Source organism: Asterias rubens, chromosome 22 (genome assembly GCF_902459465.1).
Source record: "Asterias rubens chromosome 22, eAstRub1.3, whole genome shotgun sequence".
NCBI classification, from domain to species: domain Eukaryota; kingdom Metazoa; phylum Echinodermata; class Asteroidea; order Forcipulatida; family Asteriidae; genus Asterias; species Asterias rubens.
Window position 1 is genome coordinate 1,309,078 of NC_047083.1, and position 20,454 is coordinate 1,329,531.

At 39.5% G+C, this 20,454-nt stretch overlaps 1 protein-coding gene across 4 annotated transcripts in view; it reads right to left on the minus strand.

The window, feature by feature from the left end:
- The window catches only part of LOC117304937 (cytoskeleton-associated protein 5-A-like), a 52,172-nt gene that overhangs the window by 27,085 nt on the left and 4,633 nt on the right, over positions 1 to 20,454 (minus strand). For all 4 annotated transcript variants that reach the window (XM_033789583.1, XM_033789582.1, XM_033789581.1 and 1 more), the window contains exons 2-22: positions 15,105 to 15,212; positions 14,430 to 14,623; positions 12,800 to 12,926; positions 12,111 to 12,362; positions 11,422 to 11,551; positions 10,178 to 10,278; positions 9,586 to 9,699; positions 8,683 to 8,787; positions 8,162 to 8,251; positions 7,169 to 7,333; positions 6,812 to 6,940; positions 5,989 to 6,147; positions 5,491 to 5,586; positions 4,702 to 4,812; positions 4,239 to 4,331; positions 3,681 to 3,866; positions 2,502 to 2,599; positions 1,861 to 2,044; positions 1,279 to 1,524; positions 870 to 968; positions 401 to 514 (exon numbers count right to left, since the gene is read on the minus strand). In XM_033789583.1, coding sequence (XP_033645474.1) covers positions 401 to 514; positions 870 to 968; positions 1,279 to 1,524; positions 1,861 to 2,044; positions 2,502 to 2,599; positions 3,681 to 3,866; positions 4,239 to 4,331; positions 4,702 to 4,812; positions 5,491 to 5,586; positions 5,989 to 6,147; positions 6,812 to 6,940; positions 7,169 to 7,333; positions 8,162 to 8,251; positions 8,683 to 8,787; positions 9,586 to 9,699; positions 10,178 to 10,278; positions 11,422 to 11,551; positions 12,111 to 12,362; positions 12,800 to 12,926; positions 14,430 to 14,623; positions 15,105 to 15,161 — 2,850 coding nt within the window. In that variant the 5' untranslated portion in view covers positions 15,162 to 15,212. The remainder of the gene's footprint in view (positions 1 to 400; positions 515 to 869; positions 969 to 1,278; positions 1,525 to 1,860; positions 2,045 to 2,501; positions 2,600 to 3,680; positions 3,867 to 4,238; positions 4,332 to 4,701; positions 4,813 to 5,490; positions 5,587 to 5,988; positions 6,148 to 6,811; positions 6,941 to 7,168; positions 7,334 to 8,161; positions 8,252 to 8,682; positions 8,788 to 9,585; positions 9,700 to 10,177; positions 10,279 to 11,421; positions 11,552 to 12,110; positions 12,363 to 12,799; positions 12,927 to 14,429; positions 14,624 to 15,104; positions 15,213 to 20,454) is intronic.

Consider the following 20,454-nt stretch of genomic DNA (forward strand, 5'->3'; position numbering starts at 1 on the left):
GTAGTCCAAGAAAAGGCACTGGACATGTTTACTGTCAAAGACCAGTATTCTCACTTGGTGTATCCCAACAAATGCACAAATTTTAACTCAATGGTCATCAAAGTTGCAAGGAAATAATGAAAGAAGGAAAAAAAACCTTATTGCACAAACTTATGTGCTTTCAGATGCCTAAAAAAGGCTTCAGTCTTGGATCCTTCTCCGATTCAAATATTTTAATGAGAAATTACTTCTTTCTCAGAAACTATGTTACTTCAGAGGAAGTCGTTTCTCACAATATGTTCAAGCAGAAAATGTTGCTAAGTGAAAATTAGCAGTATCTAGAGATTTTTTTATAGTTTTAAATTATGTGTCAGGTAGGAAGGGGGTGAATCTTTGGAAAAATTACAATCTAACAACATACCTTAACATCCGCTGTAATAACAAAGAGTCCAGGTACAAGACTTGTGACGTACTTTTTCACAGGTGGCCCCATAGCAGTGACTACTGTTGTACATATATTGGCAGCAGTTGTTTGCTAAACACGAGAACAAATAACAACATGAAGTTAGAAGGAGGCACAGGCATGGGAGATATTGTTGAAGAGTTATACATTTTGGAACATCTTTATATCGCTGCGATACCCGCTGCCAAAACATAGGAATCGAACCGCCTCTATGCTACCGGGCAATCTCTGTAGTCTAGTTGGTAAGACGCTGCTCTTGAATGGTAAGGGTCGTGATTCGAATCCCACCCGAGTAGCATGCCTGTGATATTTTTTCACAGGACTCGGGAAAGTACTGAGTATACAGTGCTAACACAGATCGGTGTATGGGTAAAAAAAAAAAAAAAAAAACACTAGCAGAGTCTTTCTTGAAGGCTAAAACACTCACCAGTAATTTATTAGAGTCTCCTAGCCTTGCCTTCAAGGCTGCTCCAAGCTCCCCGAGATTCGGCGTGATGTGTCCGGCTTCTTTTAAGATGGTTGTGACCTGCCACAAATAATTCCAACAAAATTTTTTAAGCATTTTTTTTTTTAAACTACACAGAAACCTAAAATACTGAACAATCAAACATTGCGTACTAAACATCATGTGTTTAAAGTAGTCTTATCTTAAACAGAGTTTGATTGGCCAGAACACCGACAACCCCGCAATAACCTAAAATATTGACCAATCCAATATTGCGTACTAAACATCATGTGTTTAAAGTAGTCCTATCTTAAACAGAGTTTGATTGGACAGAACACCAACAACCCCACAATACCCTCAAGTATCAACCAATCAAATATCCTGTACATACCTTATCCAGAGCCTCTCCTCTGATCTTCCACTTTTGATCACCTAGCTCTTCAATAAGACCTGATGTGATCTTCCCCGAGATGTCCGTCCTCGGGACCAAGTCATTAAGGTTCATCCCCCCTCCTCCTGCTGCGTCTTCTTCTGTCTCTTCATCTTCATCTTCATCATCATCATCGCCCCCGGCACTGCCTCCAGGAACCTTGGATTTCAATCCCCTGAATGGGGCTGGAGGTTTGTTGGTTCCAACCTATAAAATTACAAAAAATAACAAAAAATCTAAATTTTTAAGGAATTCTATAACAGCGTTCTCTTTTTAAAGGCACTGGACACTATTGGTAATTGTCAAAAACCAGTTTTCTCACTTGGTGTATCTCAAAAACATGCATAAAATAACACACCTGTGAAAATTTGAACTCAATTGGTCGTCGAAGTTGCGAGAGAATAAAGGAAGAAGAAAAAACCCTTGTCGCACAAGTTGTGTGCTTTCAGATTTTTGAATTTGAGACACCCAAACATAATGAAGCGGAAGTATAGCCGTAGCCATACATGTAGCCGCTCATTCCGACACAGCCTTAATTCTTACCTTCTCAAACTCGGCGTCTATCTGAGCAAGCAGAGCGGCCTTCTCGCTCTCAAACAGCGAGCGTAGTACCCCACCCATGTACATGTACATGACACCTATAAGTGAGATGGCACCAGACCGGACCTGTGGGTTGACGGCCGCTAGAGCCATCTTAATGAATGGGATGAGCGGCTTGACATTTAGTCTGTAAGAAAAAGATGGGGAAAAAACAATCAAATTTTGTTCTTCAAGAATTTTTGTTCACAGATGCTTTATTTTTGACGTGTGCTCACATCAATAATATTGACAATAAGTTCATATTGCACAATAAGGTAGGGTATAAGTTTAGCAATTACTCCAAAAATTTATGGCCACAAAAAACCAAACCTCGTAAGAACAGGGGTGAGAGTCATTACCAACAAAAATGTGTGAAACTTGGGTACAAATTCAAAGGTATGTTGAAATGATGTCATTTCTACCGTTTGGTAACCCCTAGGGTTATAGATTTCAAGGAGCTTTTGGAAACAGTATCCAAAGCACTAGACAAGTAGACCAAAGAGCAGGATTTCTTTATCTGTTGAAACAAATATTGTCTGATTTTCTTCACCAGGCCGACATAAAAAGTCTTAATTCGGACAAAAGACTGAAAATCTTGAACTTACGTGGTGAAGCCAAATTCTTGGATAGCTTGGGCGAGCCAGTTGAGTGTCTCAGCCTGGTTTTTGGGGTTCTTCTGTTCAGTAAATGCATATCTAACAATCTGGAGAGAGACAAAGGCTAAGTTTTATAAGATGTTCTCAGTATAAGAGTTGACTGAAACGTTCATCCTGTGACAACTTCATAGACATGCTTATCTTGTTTGTTTGTTTGTCTGTTTGTTTGTTTAGATGATCTTCAAGTCAATGGAACTTGGCAAACTCCCACAAGGGGATATAAGCACCAATCTTGCGACAGCCTATCTCTCTCATAGAAACATTGGTTTATCATCTTTGTTTATGAATTACACAAAGCAATAAATTGTTACTCAGTAAAGCCCGGTTCATACTTCCTGCGAATGCGAAGCGAATTTGACGTCACACACTCCTTTCGCAGCGATTATCGCAAGGGAGTAGAGCAGAGCTCAACTGCTGCGAATTGTTCGTTGCGAATTTGTGACGTCAAGATTCGCTTCGCATTCGCATTCGCAGGAAGTATGAACCGGGCTTAACTAGATGACAATACTGACTCTACTCAATGTGAAATCAGGGTTATCTCATGGATATTAGTACTTAAAGGCAGTGGACACTATTGGTAATTGTCAAAGACTAGCCTTCACAGTTGGTGTATCTCAACATATCCATAAAATAAATAACCTGTGAAAATTTTAGCTCAATCGGTCATCGAACTTGCGCGATAATAATGAAAGAAAAAAACACCCTTGTCACACAAAGTTGTGTGCATTTAGATGGTTGATTTTGAGACCTCAAGTTCTAAACCTGAGGTCCCAAAATCAAATTCGTGGAAAATTACTTCTTTCTCGAAAACTATGGCACTTCAGAGGGAGCCGTTTCTCACAATATTTTATACCATCAACCTCTCCCCAAGAAAGGTTTTATGCTAATAGTTATTTTGAGTAATTACCAGTAGTGTCCACTGCCTTTAATGGGCTTGGCACAGAAAGATCGTTTTGTATAGACTACCAGCTAAAATTCTATACAATGAACACAGACTGAAACTGGTTACCTGTTTCTATGGCTATTAGTAGGTAAATGTTCTCGTGGGTTAATTATTCTATAACAAAAGGGCCAAGTACTCTACGGTTTCGGGGACAAAATTAAAGCAATCACATATTTCTTTTGTACCTCTTCGCTGATGTATCCTAATTGTGTTGCCTCAGCAACGGCGGTCAAGGACTCCTTGACCTTTGCCCCTGACTTAATGTCTCCGATCTTGTCGACGAGGCCGGAGATGACGAAGCTTGCTGTCCGCCGTGAGAAGTTTGCCTTCTCAGCTAGAACACCAACCATAGTTATCTTAGCGTTTAAAACCTTGAAAAACGAGAGAAAAAAAAAGTATATAGGATTTATGGCGTTGCATGGTGAGGTATCAATATATATATTTGGTTTGCGGTAACACCATGTGTGTATCTACTTGCCAGGTAGAGTGACAAAAAGTATTTATACATTTCTAAACAGAGCATATAGTATAATGTAGATGGAGGTTTCAAATATCTTGCAAATTGGGACAATCACAATTTCTTCCAGTCTGAACAGGTTTGTTTTACTTAAGAAAAAGAAGGTTACCAGCCAAATGACTATGTAGCATGCAATCGACTCTGACTGGTTCTCTTCTTATTTATTCCTATGCAGATATTTTCTTTGTTATTGTAGCTGAAGACAATCAGTTTGAATTTTATTTACCTGAAAATTGGCTTCTTTCCAACCGGGCTTCTTGGCCAAGATCCTGACGAAGACTTGCGTGTTGACGTCGTTCTTGTCCATATTATGTACTTTCTATAAAGGGAAAACATTAATAATAATAATTTAAAAAAAATAAAAACATTAACAACAAGGAAAATCAAATTGGCCCACGGGTTACAAATCATTCACATCAAAAAACTCCACCCCCGCAGGTACTCAATTACTCCTGGGTGAGTCAAGTGTCTGCTTAGGGGCAGAACCGCAAAAAAGGACCATAATGTCTGCTGCCACCAGCGTCTCAACAGTATCGCCATCGTTGAAACATTGCATCTGCCGCCCTCACTGACTCTGCCGACAATTGACCGGCTCCTACTACAGCTCGCTGAGCCTTGCGGTCAGCGGTCAGCGGTGAGCACTTTCCAGTTCCTGAACGGTTTACAGTCTTAGAGATTTCTGAGCTTACCGTTAAGAATTCCTCCATGGCAGCCAGTCGCTCCTTCCAGTTACTGCTCTCAAGCTGCTGGATGACAGCTGCGGATAACGCCGCTGTGGCCTTATCAACTACCTCTTCATCCTGTGGGTCAACCAGGAAAGCAATTAAAGGCAGTGGACACTATTGGTAATTTCTGAAAATAATTATTATCATAAAACCTTTTCTGATTACGAGTAATGGGGAGAGGTTGATAGTATAAAACATTGTGAAAAACGGCTCCCTCTGAAGTGCCATAGTTTTCGAGAAAGAAGTAATTTTCCACGAATTTGATTTTGGGACCTCAAGTTTAGAACTTGAGGTCTCGAAATCAACCATCTAAACGCACACAACTTCGTGTGGGAAGGGTTATTTTTCTTTCATTATTATCTCGCAACTTCGATGACCGATTGAGCTCAAATTTTCACAGGTTATTTATTTTATGCATATGTTGAGATACACCAACTGTGAAGGCTAGTCTTTGACAATTACCAATAGTGTCCACTGCCTTTAACTACAAAACACAGGGTGGATTTGACTAGTCTTATCTTGTCAGAGACCAGTCTTCTCACTTGGTGTATCTCAACATATGCATTAATTACTAAACCTCGTAAAATTTTAACTCAATTGATCGTCGAAGTTGCTACAGAATAATGGAAGAAAAACACCCTTGTCACACAAGTTGCGTAGTTTCAGAAACTTGAATTCGAGACCTCAGCTGAGGTCTCTCATTATTTTCTGAACTTGAACTTGAAGCACATCGTTATTAAAAACCAAACTTACTGCGAGTAAAGGTTCCGACTTCATTTCTTCAGCGTTGTCCGAAGATGAAGCTTTCTTTTTACCAGTCTTCTTGGCAGCTGCCTTGGAGGTTCCGGCCTAAAGTAAGATAAAATAATATCAGGATAGTTGAGGTATTAGGAGTAACCAAAAACAGAAAGGGTGGTTGAGTTGGCATAGTGGTATCTTTCCTCGCCTTCTATCTTTGGGAACCTGGTTCGAATCCCGCTGGGGCACTTTGTACATTAGGTTTTCAGCCTTCCACCTATAGGACCAGGCTTAAAATTCTGCAGAGGGCACTATGTGGACTTGGTTTTCAGTTCCTACCTGATACCATGGGTTTTCCCTGGGATATTTCTAAAGGGTTATCCTCCCACATAAAGTAAAACTGAACCTGTTTTTGGATCGTTTCTCCACTGGGTTGGTTCTTGGCTTCACAACCAGAATTAATAAATGAAAAGAAGACAAGAGGTGACAAATGAAATCAGATGGACAGTTTACCTTTGCGCCAGCTGACTTTGGTCTAGCTCCAGCCTTTTTAGGAGCTGCCTTGACTGGTGCGGCTTTAGCCTGGGGCTTCTTCTCTTCTGCTTTTGGCTTGCTGGATTTCTTAGCGGTGGTGCCGTTGGCTAACTCTACCTTCTCCGCACACTCAGTGATCTTAGAGGGATAGAAAACAAAAGGTAAGGTAAGGTGTAAGGATCATTTATTTGCAACCAGAATCAGGTTGGATTCGTAAACGCCTCTCTTAATATTTATGCATGAGGTACGTAACAATCTAACCCAAAACAAGGCGATAGGCGCAGCCGCTGCAAGTGATGGCGGACGTGCGCCCATAGCCGCATTTTGGGTAAGAATTATGACGTCATGCATGAATATGAAGAGAGGCATATAAAATACACTTAAAGTTACCAAGTTTCTCACATAAACTTTGAAACCAATAATTAATCTATATTAACAAAGTTGTTGCTGAGGTTAAAAAAAGTAAACGCTTTATATTAACAAATGGCCAAAGTACAAAAGATTATCGACATGAGTAGAGCTATCTCTTCAATCGATCGCATTATAGCTGACGTTTGCACGATAGAAAGCCATCGGGATATTTCTTGGGCAAAGGTTTTTAATGAATTTTTTTTTTTAAGCACCTTTGTAAATACTTGTCATGCTCTTAAAAAACGATTTTGAAATCTTCTTTATGAACTGTTTACACACAGGGCCCATAGGGCTACCCTGTCTAAAAAAAAAAAAAAAATTAATAAATAAATAAATAAATTCCAATTATTTTGAAAGATCAATGAATCATTTTGAATGTCCCAGTCCATACCCTGTCTAGTTTGATCTTTTCCACGTCGCTCAGGAACGGCGCCAACGGTTTCTCTCCAACGACTTTCTGCGCCGTGGCCAAAGCAAGTGACGCTCCTTCTCTGACTTCTGGGAAAGTGTCGGATAGTTTCTGTCAGACAGCAAGAGAGAGAAAAGGAGAAATAAAAAGGTCAGAATCAAAATTGGTATACAAGTCAGAGGCAATTTTGAACAATTTAAGGTGAGGTTTTTCTTCCAGATTTTTTATGATGTGGTTATTGCGTCTAGGATATTTCACCAAGAAGACATAAAGCAGAATAAACAAATCTGAAAAATAACCAAAAACTTCCACAATCCTCACTTTTCTTCCGATACTTACCTTTACTAGTAGAATAGCCAGTGGCTTAAGCACAGCTTTTGGAAGCATCGTAACTGTGCAAATACGGAATGCTCTACTTAGAAAGAGGGTGGTTTCGGCACGGATGGAGGGGTTCTTATTCTCCAACGCTGCCAAGACATCTTCAAGGATGTTCTGAAGAGATGTCTGAAAAAAGGAAAAAACATGAAACTGGTTAGAACTGGTTTGAACAAGGAGAATCCTGATTTAGGACTTACTTTCAATGAGTTACAGAAAAGCATCAAACTGGTAAGAGCCGGTCTGAACCAGTTTGAACAAGACAGAACCAGAATACTTCCTGTTGGGTATATGGCATTTGTGCTGTCAAGCTTCAAACACATTTTCACCCTGAGAAAGACTCTGCTAGGGTGGAAACTATTTTTTGCAAGCTTCAAACCCAACAGAACCAGTTTTAACAACTTATAACTAGTTAGATCCCGCCTTAGCTAAGAACCTGTCAGAACCAGTTCAATCTAGCAAGCACACTTCACCACCCTATTGTAAGCCCCAATTTATACCAACCAGATAAACCAACCATCAGAAAACCCTTTCTGTCAAGACAAGATTGAAGCTGGTCAGAGCCAGTTCAATTCACTTACAACCAGTTGGCACCAGCTCAATCCAGAAAATCCTTACTGTTTGCGTCTTCTCCGTCTCAGCCAGTTCAATTCACTAACAACCAGTTGGCACCAGCTCAATCCAGAAAATCCTTACTGATTGCATCTACTCCGTCTGAGCCAGTTCAATTCACTTAAAGCCAGTTGGCACCAGCTCAATCCAGAAAATCCTACTGTTTGCATCTACTCCGTCTGAGCCAGTTCAATTTGCTTACAAACAGTTGGAACCCGCTCAATCCAAAACAATGCACTGTATAACATCTAGCTTGTCTGAGCCAGCTCAATTCACTTCCAACCAGTTTAAACTGGCTCCAACCAGTTGGAACCGGCTCAATCCAGAACACACCAGATTACTCACCGATGGGAAAATGGCATCAGAGGCTTCTCTCAGTGCAGTCACTACAGCAATCTTCTTCTCTTTGAACTTGTCCAGAATAGTTGATATACACTGATGATGAAAGAGGTTTTAAATTGAGTTAAATTTCCAAAATGAAATACACGCCTCAAAAAGCCACTATAAAACTTCTGACATAAAAAACTCTTTGTGAAGAGTTAAATCATTACTTAAAATCCATGTTTTGTCAATCAAATAGCACTTACAAAAATTATACCAATTAAGGGCTCTACAAATGTTGTAATTGTTATTTATTATTATAAAAGAACTTCTGTCTCAAATAAATTGCTGACATCCTTTCACCACAAAAATTTAACTCCTGAAATAACTCCAAATCCAAAGCTTTTCAAGTTCATTCTTGCAGAATGAATTACTTACAGTCATGCAGTTTCAGAAACACTACCTCAGTAAAAATAACGATTCTTACCAATGCATCCTTTGGCACAATAACATATTTTGATAATTAATTGATATTTGATACTCACAAGCACAGCGTACGGTGAGAACTTTTTTCTGATTCCATTGGCTATACAAGTCAGGCATTTGACAGCGAGCGCAACGATCATGACATTAGTGTCCTTAGCGATAGTCTGTGGAAAGGAAGGAAAAAGTTGTTATTCTGAAGTCCCTGTGTAATCACTCTTAAGTCGGCCTCAGGGCGAACTTCAATTTTCTTGCACCCGCAACAAACAGTCGGCAACGCGCAGATAAAATATGCTCAGGTCACAACAACTGAGAAATCGTGCGCCTGCGACTGGTTCCCAACTGTCGGGATCACGTCGTACAAGTTGAAATTGTTCTACTGAAAAGCGTCCACTGAAAGTTCCAGATGGACTTAGCTCAGGCGCAGTGTGATCCTGAAAAGTCGGTCGCCGACTGTTTTTTGTTGATGCCAGGTCGACCTGAGACCGCCTTTAGGTTTGAATTATCAGAACAGTGCATAAGGGGCCATTAAAAATATTTCATGTGAAAAATGGTTTTCACTGACCCGGCCCAAATTTAAATTTTTAAATATTGAATGGTTTCATAATTTAATCTATACACTGAAAAGTAATGCCTCAAATGAAAGAGATGTTTCAGATCAAAGTTCTCCAACATCAGTAGTTTTCAATGGCTTTTCCTGGCTTAAACAAACAACTTGTACTCTGTGGTTATGGAATGAAATTGATGATCTTGGCCAGCTGGGTACTTTGCCTTCTTTTTTTCATCAGTTAACATGTATTATCCTTGCCCAATGGTGCTGGTTTTTCCCAGCAAGTGTTTTCCTCTCACATCTAAAAACAGACTTTCAATTTTTGGTTATTTCTTTTGACCCAGCCAACCACAATTTAATTTTAATTTTAAACATTTGCAATTCTGAATGGAGGCATAAAACCTATTGTACTTACCCTTTTTAAGATGCGTATGAGGTCGGCAAAGTCACCGGGTTCTATCTTGGGATTCGAGACGAGAGGTAGGAGGCCATCCAGGGCCTCTTTGCGCGTCTGCCACTTCTTCTCATCCTAGAAGATTAAGAAGATTTCAACGAGATGTTATCAAACTATCAGGGGATGAGAGTCACGGCAAACAAAATTTCTGAAACTTGCTTAGCATGACACTTCTTCCTTGATAAAAACAGGATTAACAACCAAATTTCTATTTGTTGCATATTGCTTGTTACTGGTATTCAGCTGTTGTTTGCTTATTCTGAAAATCGCGTGAAAATTTGGTTGGTTTTTATCAAGGAAGAAATGTCATGCTAAGCAAATTTTTGTGCTTAGCAGCTCTATGAAAGGTGTGTTGAAATGATTATAACAATAATATTGTAGTCTTATATAGCGCACGTATCTATCAACAAGGTATTAAAGGCACTTAGTATATACAAGTTTTTAGAAGTGATGAATTCTAAGACCCGATTATGTGGCACCTTATAACGGTTTTCAACTGAAATCCTCTGGGCTTGGAGATAGAGTAAATTAAAATGAAATCACAGTAAATTACCATATTGTCGTAGAAGTCTTTGGGTATCTTACTGAGGATGTCAACTGCCTCTAAGAGCTCAAATGGATCAATAGCTGGACCAGCATCTACTTCATCGTCATCTAGAAGTGATCAATCAATTGATTATATCTTAATAATAATAATATTGAAGTCTTATATAGCGCACGTATCTACCAAACAAGGTACTCAAGGCACTGAGTATATACAAACTTTCAGAAAGATAGGTTATTGCAGTGATGAATCCTGAGACCCAATTATTTAGCACCTTATAAGGGTTTACAAGGTGCTACGGCGCATTAAGCAGCCACAACCAGGAACACCGGGGCGAACCCCTTCTCTTTTCGATAAGTGCACTGGGTTCTTTTACATGCGTTACACAACACATGGGACCAACGGCTTTCATCCCAACCAAAGGACGAAGCAAGGGTTAAGTGTCTTGCTCAAGGATACAGTGTCACGGCTGGGGATTCGAACCCACACTCATTTCATTGATTTGCATAAAATGAATTGTCATTTATCATTGATCAATCAATTATCTGATGTTATTGTTTGACTACAGATGGCATAAAATCATGCATGTAATCAACCAATATATTGATCAGTAATGTTTCAGTATTGTAGCCACAGTGGGCGGTGCCGGGCTAGCCTGCCCATAACAAAACAAATTTCACCCAGCACTCTGAGCAAAACACACTGTGCTGCCCAGCACAGATTTCCCCTAGATTGCCTTTCAGCAATGATGGCCCCATATCTAAACATGAATAATTTGGTTGAGAGCCCTTGGTGGACTAAAAGTGGTCTAGCTACAACACTGATATTGATTATATTAATGTGATCTGGGGTGGATTTCACAAAGAGTTAGGACTAGTCTTATCTCAAGTTAGGACCAGTTACTTGTCCTAACTTAGGACTATCCATGCAATTTGTATATCTCCTAGGACTAGTCCTAAGTTAGGACTAATAATAATAATAATAACATAAAATTTATAAGGCGCGCAGTATCTGGAATAGATCCATTCAAAGGCGCCGGAAGCTAGTCAGCTGACAAATTAAACAGATGAGACTTGAGGTTGTGTTTGAAAGTAGAAAGATCAGGTGTGTCCCTCAGCTCGTCTGGCAAGGAATTCCAGAGACTAGTCCTGACTCTTTGTGAAATCGACCCCAGTTTGCTTGCCGATAGCATAAGATCATTGATCATCTATCAGTTAAGATGTAATTTTACGAGTCTGACCCCCAAAACCTACCATCTTCTTCTTCTTCATCATCTCCTTTTGCTTCTGCAGCGGCCTTAAGGTCTTGCTGTGACTTAAGGAAGCGAGTTTGTTTGGGAGGTTTGCCCGGCAGCTTCTCAAATTCTTCCTCCAATTCCTTCATCTGTTGGAGAAGACACGAGAAATTTGGGATAGATAATATCGGTAACAAATTGATTCACAGAGCTCACTAATTAATTAGCCTTTGAGAAAGACTCTGGAAGGCATACAGTTTTTGAGGCATGGCATGGTTAGGTATCAATGTGTATTTAGGTTGCAGTAACAACGTGTGTACTTTGCCATGTAGATTTTGTTCTTTGAGAACAACTCGAATGGCTTATGAATTCTGCACTTTTGATCACCATTCTCCGCTTACGTACAAGCGCCGAATCTCTGAGCTAGCTGTGTAAGCGTGGAATGCCGAGTATCGTGCAGTACTCAAGCGCAGAGAACAACTCGAATGGCTTATGAATTCTGCACTTTTGATCACCATTCTCCGCTTACGTACAAGGGCCGAATCTCTGTGCTAGCTGTGTAAGCGTGGAATGCCTAGTATCAAGCAGTACTCAAGCGCACAATACGTTTGAGGTAAGCACATAATTCCCTGCTTACGGTAAGCACAGCCATAACATTGGGCCAGGGCTATTAACTACTTGTTTGCATCACTGCAGGACTAAACCCACCTGTACTGGCTTGATGTTAGACAAGCTGGGCTTCAGAGCATTACCGATCCATCTGTAAAGCTCAACGGCTAAGAGCTTAGCTTCCTCCCGCACATTCTTATCGCTGTGCTCAAGGAGTTTGCCGAACGACCTGACAACAGGCTTGAGCTGTATGACCTTTGACCCGAAGTCTCGTAAGGCCTCGCGGATGAGCCTGCAGCAGGCGGTGACGATCTTGGGTTGTTTGTTCGTGAAACCTTTAAGTAATTCCTCCTGTAAGAGAAGATTTGAGGTGAAATTCAAACCCAGATCAGAAATTTTGTCAAACTTTAAATGTGAAGAAATTTTAAGACTACGTAACTTTTGGTTTACAAAAAAGGAGTGACCATACACAATCCAGGGCCATTTTTGACAGGCAAATTACTACATTGGCCAAATGAGAAATTTAAGATTTTGTGCCATACTTTTCACATCACTTAGAGTTATAAAAAAAACACCTAAACAAGTTTTGAGTTGATACACATCTGATAGTGCAACCGACATAAAATATAAGATTTGACGTGTTCTTCCATTGGGCTGTGTACAAATCAAGCCTACAGGAAGTCCAGGCTCTATGGCTCTTGTTTGAAACATGTGATGTCTCGGGTTACATGGTCTGAAGAAGAAGTTGAAGAGAAAGTGGACAAAAAATTGACAAAAAGTGGACGAACCATGACGACTTCTTGCTTCTCCAGTTCGACATAAATCATGATGATTTCACTGGCTTTTTCTCTTGTCTTCGTCCTTGGTGAGTTTAGACATTTTATGACTATGGCTGACACTACTTCTCCACAAGTTCTGGAAAATAACAATTACAGTGGTGATGATCTTTTTAAATATGGTAGTAGATGAAGTTGTACTACTTATGGGCACATTTCTGGTTAAAAAAAGGAAGGTAATTACTTATGTGAATATCAGTGTGAGAATAAGCGACTTTGGAATGTCAGTGGCGCATGTCTGTTACTGCTGACCATGGACTTTGTCTATCTCCCGTAACCTTTTGACAATACCCGCTGGTATTGTCAAAAAGTCACGGGAGACAGACAAAGTCCGTTGTCAGCAGTAACAGACATGCGCAGCTGGAACTCCGAAGTGCTTGCTAGTGACCACGCTTGGGGGCAGGCAAATGTTCAACAACAGCCAGCTTCGAACCCAGTCCACCGCTGCTTACTCGCTGACAGTTAGTTTTGCGCATGTGGGAAATTGTTGACGAGCGCCCTCTTGAGTCAAAATCGTAAACAAAACATAGCCTTTCAACCGTTGAAAACGATCTGGGGTCATCGCGATTTTTGACCAATTAAAAGCCAAGATGGAAAACTAAACATGAATATGCAATGAAGTTAGTTGCGATGGTCGGATTTTGAGTCGAATTGATCCTTCAAAATCTACGTAATGTGAATTTTCTTGTTGAGAAATAGACCTCACACGTAAGAAATATATAACAACTGATGTTTTCCACTCAAAATTGAGAAAGCAAACCCTTTGAAAACAATTCCCTGATTATTTTTGTAACACATGACGACGTTCTGGTGAAGAATTTTTATCAAGGGTAATGTACACAAGCATTGGGCAATTGCGCTTTTTGTGACGTGTGCACATTGTATAAACATTGTGCAGTGTATGCGTTTGTTAAGTTTGTATGTGAAACATGTAGGCCGCGTCAGAAAAACGTCGGTGGAATCCCACTGATTTTGATAATTCCAGAGAGGGTTTGCTGCTATATAAACGGAATAATTTGATAAAATAATAATTTTCCTCTACAACAAACATTGTTTTAATATCAGGGAAATTCAATTTTACTCACAACAGTCTAACAAAACTCATCGTTGACGTCATTCGGTCTCGCTGTTAAAGTCATAGAAACATGCACAAAACAGCGATGGGGTCACTGCTATGAATAATTCATCTCATGTTGGACTTTCTGAAAATCTCGCGCATGCGCAAAACTAATTGGCACTCGATGTAGAGCTCTGAACAGCGGTGAGTCATTAACCTAGCAGTGAATACCTGGGCTCAACTTCATACTGCTTAAAAGCTAAAAACAATAAAAAGTACGCTTCATAGAATGAGGTAAGTAGCTAAAATATCAGGACTCGGATTCAAATGGGAAGAATATTTTTCCTGATCAAGGACCAATTTCATAGAGCTGGTTATGCAGCAAATATTGATTAGCATTTTCTGTTTACTATTTTCTGTCTTTTCAGAGCCAACACTTCCACAGAAGAGATTTAAACCATGGTTGTAACTGCAAGTTTACTATTCTTTAGTGACCTAAGAATTAAAGTGTTTTTCTTTCTGTACCTTGGCGCTAGGGCAGCCCTTTCAAGGAATGCTATAACTGCGTCCAAACCCTTCTCTTGAGCGACGGCATTAGAGTCTGTTACAAACTTCTTGAGGAGTCCGGCGTACTTTGAGAATTCCGGACTCTTTTCTTCTGTGATGCGGCCAAAGATCTTCACTGCTTCTTCGTAACCATGTAACCTGGCTTTCCATACCTGGAGTAGAGAAAACCAAATCAGAAAAATGCAAAACACTTTGAGGATAGAATAAATCAATTGGTTTTTTTTCCAATGTCACCACATCTTTCAGGATGAGAGTTCATGCCGACAAAAAAAGGTCTGAAATTGCATCAGAATTTCAGGCCTGTATGCTTCGTTTTTGAAAGGGCAAGGGCACCAAGGCATTTTCTCCTTAATTAAGGGCACCCTATGAGGGCACCGAGGCAATGACCGGGGGACACGGAGGCAATCGCCTTCGTTGCCTCCGTGATGTATCATGCCTGGAATTTTATAAAAAAATCCAGCAACAAAGTCCAGCATTCTCCTGAAGTTTCAAATCCTACATGTACTTATAAATCAAACTGTTAATCAAACTTGCCTGCTTGTGTACAAACTTACACTCTTTTTTCTCTCACATATTAACAAAATTTGGCAAATTCAAAAAAAACTCTTCAGTTCAAATACGGTCTTTGCTTACCTTGTGAACACACTGCTCATCGATAGGCAACTTCAAATACTCCGAATCATCCGCCATAGTTGAAATTTACGATCACTCAAATCTCGTTTTGAGTTCCGAGTTGCTGATCTGGAAGGAATAGAAAACAAAAAAATGAAGATGATCAAAGTGATGAAGATGTCAACAATAAGATCTAAATCAGGATTGAATCAAAACACAACGAAACAATCGTCAGGAAGTATCATATTAATTAGTCTTAGCATCCTGTCACCTGTTTCAATCAGTCGCTGTTTACAGATGTTTTAATTAGTTAAGTTATATTGTCATGTCTGGAAGCAAAATGGCCTTTAATTGTTACATGCAGGCATGATATTTGGTCCTTGGAAAGAAATAGGAAAATTGTATCGAGCACAAAGGCTGGCCTACAATGTACATTTGTGTACACATGATGCTCTTATAGACTTTTAAGACCTTATTGATGACAAATTTTTTACGATTTTTTCCAAGGGGAAAAACAAAATTGGAATACGCATTTGTCAAAGCAAAGATTCCCTGTTAACCAGTAAAATACTCAACAGTATCAATCAGCGGACACAAATCATAAAATACTGTTTAGTTTATTTTGCTAAGATGAACAAAACTGCTATATATAGAAAGGTTTGCGGTAATACCATGTAATGACTATCTCTAATGAGTTGGGGTGGTTCTGAAAAGAACTGTTGGTTTCAACTCGATGTTTCGATCTTCTGGGAAAAGGGAAAAAAAAAAGAGAAAAAAAAAAAAGGTTCTTTTCAGAACCACCCTAACTCATTAGAGATAGTCATTACATGGTGTTACCGCAAACCTTTCATCGTATTTCCACCATAGACCTTTTCGCAAATACCGGGGCGCGCGCGTAAAGCTTGGAATAAGGTACATTGTGGTCCAGCTGGTATCCAAATTTGATCCATATCTATCCCACAATGCACCTCATTCAACAGTCTGCGCTTGCGCATTGGTATTTACGATAAGGTCTATGCAAAGTTTCAAATCCTACTTAACAAAATTGCTGGAAGAAGTTGTTCCTAGAGCCTGAGCACATTGCTGGGTTCTCACTTCAGTGGTCCACTGACCAAAATGTGAGTTAAAACACCTAGACATGTAAGGACATGTTCAAAAGCATCTTTTTTAAAACTATGAATTATGGGCAAGTGCAAATGCTGACATACCAGTGAAATGAAGAGCTACATTAGATTTCAGCCCTGCTGGCTTGGTTAGTCACTGAAAAAGGTTTTAAAAGGGAAAACCCTGCAGTGTACAAGTGTTTGTAAACCCTCTTGCTGCAGTAGAAAATGTCCAAGGCTGAAGTAATTCATAAAGTACTCAACATAACAGCCACAAATATTTCCCCATCTGACATGACACAACCATGACAACACAAATTCTCCGAAGAGTCTTCATCCTGCTCCTCAAACACCACAAGAATGCCTAACTCTCAGTCACTATCACTGCATGTAGGTAATTTTCGCATGCTGGACCCACTCCCTGGAATGAGTTCAAATTCGTAATATTTCTAGTGATGATACTTTTAAGATTAGTTTGAAAATTAGCTTGTTTAATATGGCTTAATCTGTTATATTCTTTGTCTGTTTTTTGTGCTCTTTCTTTACTGTGTGAGGATTCACTCTCGTGCACCTCGAGCACCTACTATTTGCTGGATTATTTGGCACCTCATTTCTTATTTTGTCTGTTTAAGTATTTTTAATGTGCAATTTTATGTAATTTAATGTTTTTATCCATCCCGTCATTGGCACTTGCGCTGTTGGATTTGCTGAAATGAAATTAAAAAATTATAATGTCTCCACTCCCTGACATTCTGAGATGACACTGCTTTCAATCTCAGCTGATGAACGTTATCGGATCGCCTACAAAAGTCAAGGGTGGTCGACCCAGCATCACAGGGATTTACCAGCATGTGGGATTCAGAATTTCTAAAGGAGTAGATACTTTAAACTCATTATAGAGTAGAGATCCAATGGCAATCAGATTAGGGATAAAAAGATCAAATTCATTTCCGACTTGAACTCTTATTATTTTGCATGACAATTTTGAAGTAAATGGCTCATTGCAAACATTTAACACCTGCTTCATAAAGGCTAAGACCAAGTCCAAACTGGCATTTTTAAAAAAATTTTTTAAGAACGATCACCTTACATCTCAAGGTTGGGTGGCCACTTCAGAGAGAGGGCTACACTGAACTGGGGTGCGTTCCACTCGCGCAAACGTTGCCAACAGTTGCGCACGTTCGCCAACAATTTCAAGTGGAACGTTGGCGAACGTTGGCAACTTTAGGCGAACATACTTCTGAGGTGTTGGCGAGTGATTTTTAAAATGGCGGACAAGCATACGGTATTATTTCTTTGTTACAAACATAATTACATTGTATTTTCGCTGGATGATAATGCAGATTTGGAATAACAAAGTCAATTATTTGATGTAATGATGTCAAAAAGAGGACTATTGCAGCAAAATAAAGTTTAAAAAAACTATGTATGGTGCGCGCCATCTTCATTTCAGGGCGCCGCCATATTGACATCGCGTATACGCACCAATCGAACAGTTGCGAGTCGTTTGCGCGAGTGGAACGCACCCCAGATTAGGGATACATGTCACTACCAAAATCAACTGCCGCCGGAGGCACGTTGCCACTCCTTGGGATCAAACAGGGTAACCTCCTTCACAGTCTGTAAGAATGAACATGTCATAAAACCCATTCACAACTTTCCCATGGATAGAAATTAAGATTTTGCTCTGTTTTCCACAAGGTAGACTACACAAAAGTACAACAAAAATCTGAACTCAAACAAAAGTCTGAAATTTCTCATTCCTGTAAAATAAACAATCACCTTCAAATAAATTTCCAAACATTTTCCCTGCATTAATAAATAAAATAGCACACACCTAGAAACCTAGAATCAAGGCCTGCAGTTAATTTTCTTTTCCGTCGGACGACAACAACATTGCAAGAAAGCCTACACATTACCCTTTCCAAGCTTATTATTGCCAGCATACCCTCACCCCTTCGCACTCTGTCACACCCCCCCCCCTCCCTCGCCCCTCATATATAATTAAAAATATAAACACCAATAATAAAGGCACACTAGAAACAAAGGTGACACTTCTATCACACACACAGAGCTCTCTGTGAATATTTGTTTGTATTCCTCAAGGAGATTCTGTTTGGCTGCATTTATTATCAGCCCACGAAGTCGGTGAGTCATACTTGCGAAGCAGTCGATTACTCCTCAGTCAAGCTTCGTCCGTCAGTCCGTGAGAGACAGTGAGGGATGAATTCGTAGAACATGCATTTTTATGATGATGTAATTTTGTATTGCATTGTGTATCATGATCCAATGGTGTACTATCGTTGTTCTTCATTGCACATTAGACACCATGTGAAGAGAATGTAATCAGAACATCCAGATGTCTGAGCCCAATTTACACCAATAATCAGAGGCAACTGCTATTTTGATTGTCTCACATGCCCCTGGTCAACGTTGGTGCCCCTTGAAATGTTCAAGTGACCAGAACTTGGCATTTTTATGATGATGTAATTTCGTATTGCATTGTGTATCAATTGTGTAATGTCGTTGTTCTTCATCGCACATTGAACACCATGTAGAGAGAATGTAATTATTCTACATTACAAGAATATCCAGAAGTCTGAGCCCATTTTAGACTGACTATCAGAGGCTTTTGTAGGCCTGTTATTTTACCTAAATGCCCCATTTAAACTTTGGTGCCCCTTGAAATGATCCAGTATCTGGCCTGATGCTTTGTTTTGGAAAAGGCAGGGACACCAAGGGCACCAAGGCAAGTTTTCGTTTGTAAAGAGTGGACAATAAAGAATTTAATTGATTGGAAAGGGTACCTATACTGGAAAGTGGAAATTTCACATTTCTGTTGGACAATTTCAAGGAACATCAAGGCAATGACTTTAGTCAACAATAGCAGTTACCCTGCCATAAAAATAGAACCAGGGCATTGTGAATTTTGAAAAGGGCTTCAAAATTTGCTGTAAATACCAAAAACACATTTAAAAAAAATTTTTTTAAATTGTTTTAAAAGGGAGACCCCGACACCAACAAAAACTGATCTTCAAACAAAGTTTGCTGAATTTTTGTTTTTATAATAAGAGACATCTCTCTGAGTCTGACGACCATCAGAGTTTCCCGAGAAGGCGTCGGTTGAAGACATCCTGTCGCTCAACTGACTGTCTTACATACATTGTTATCTACTGTAAAGAGATTACTTTCTCTTGACAGTACTGAACACTTCATACACTGTTTAAACGCACAATCATCATCGCTTGAAACATCCTACAGATTTTGAGGAATTTATACATAACATTTTTTTTTCCACTGAAAAGTCTGGAGAATAACTCAACTTCTGATCTACATTAACCTTAACTCTACAATACAATGTATTTTTACATCTACAAAATGTAATGTAAACCTGTTTTAAAAACGCAACGTGGGAAGGATATGAACAATACATTGTACCATAGAGAATACTAACTAAAGAAAACCTGATCTACATACATGTGTGACCTCATGAGAGGTCATGATGAACATAATCACTCAAATTGTATAGCCAGTTCAAATCAATGCCCATTGTGTTTCGTTTTAATCCTCTGGATTAGTGCTAACTATACAATGCACCTGCTGAGCGACAATAATTGAGTTTACTGTTGCTGTTGTTCCTGAACCACATACATGACATATTAAAGGAACCTGCAGCCGATTTCACAAAATGCTAGGATCAATCCTATCCCGTCCTAACTTAGGATGGGTTCAATGCATCCTACGCATTTGGATACGGAACTGAACCTGTCCTGCGTCCTAAGATTAATCCTTTAGTTTGTAGACCTGTCCTCAGTCATTTAATGTAGAGAACATGCTCTATACCCCCTGTTAGGGAGTGATGAGAAGAAAATTAACAGTCAATTATAAATTTCAAAATATTTTGTCTGCCAAATTCATCACGATGACTCTAGTATAATCACAGACAAAAACTAATAAACAATATTTTAGGTCATGCCAAAATATTTCTGCTTCGACTAAAAATGCAAACATCAACAAATGTCCCCGTTGTTTATTTGTCAAGAAATTTGTCTTAAAAAAAAAACTGCTCCCAGAATAATGTACTGCAAACATGGAGAGGTTCGGTCCTGAAGAATAATATTTCAATGTGTTATGAGTTGGCATTCCAGCTCCATACATAATGTGACGCTAACAAGGATGGTTCCCTGCATGATTCACTGGTATAAATATAGACTGGAGTGGGGTTACCAGGAATGAATGAATGGTCAGGTAGCTGCTGCTGACCACAG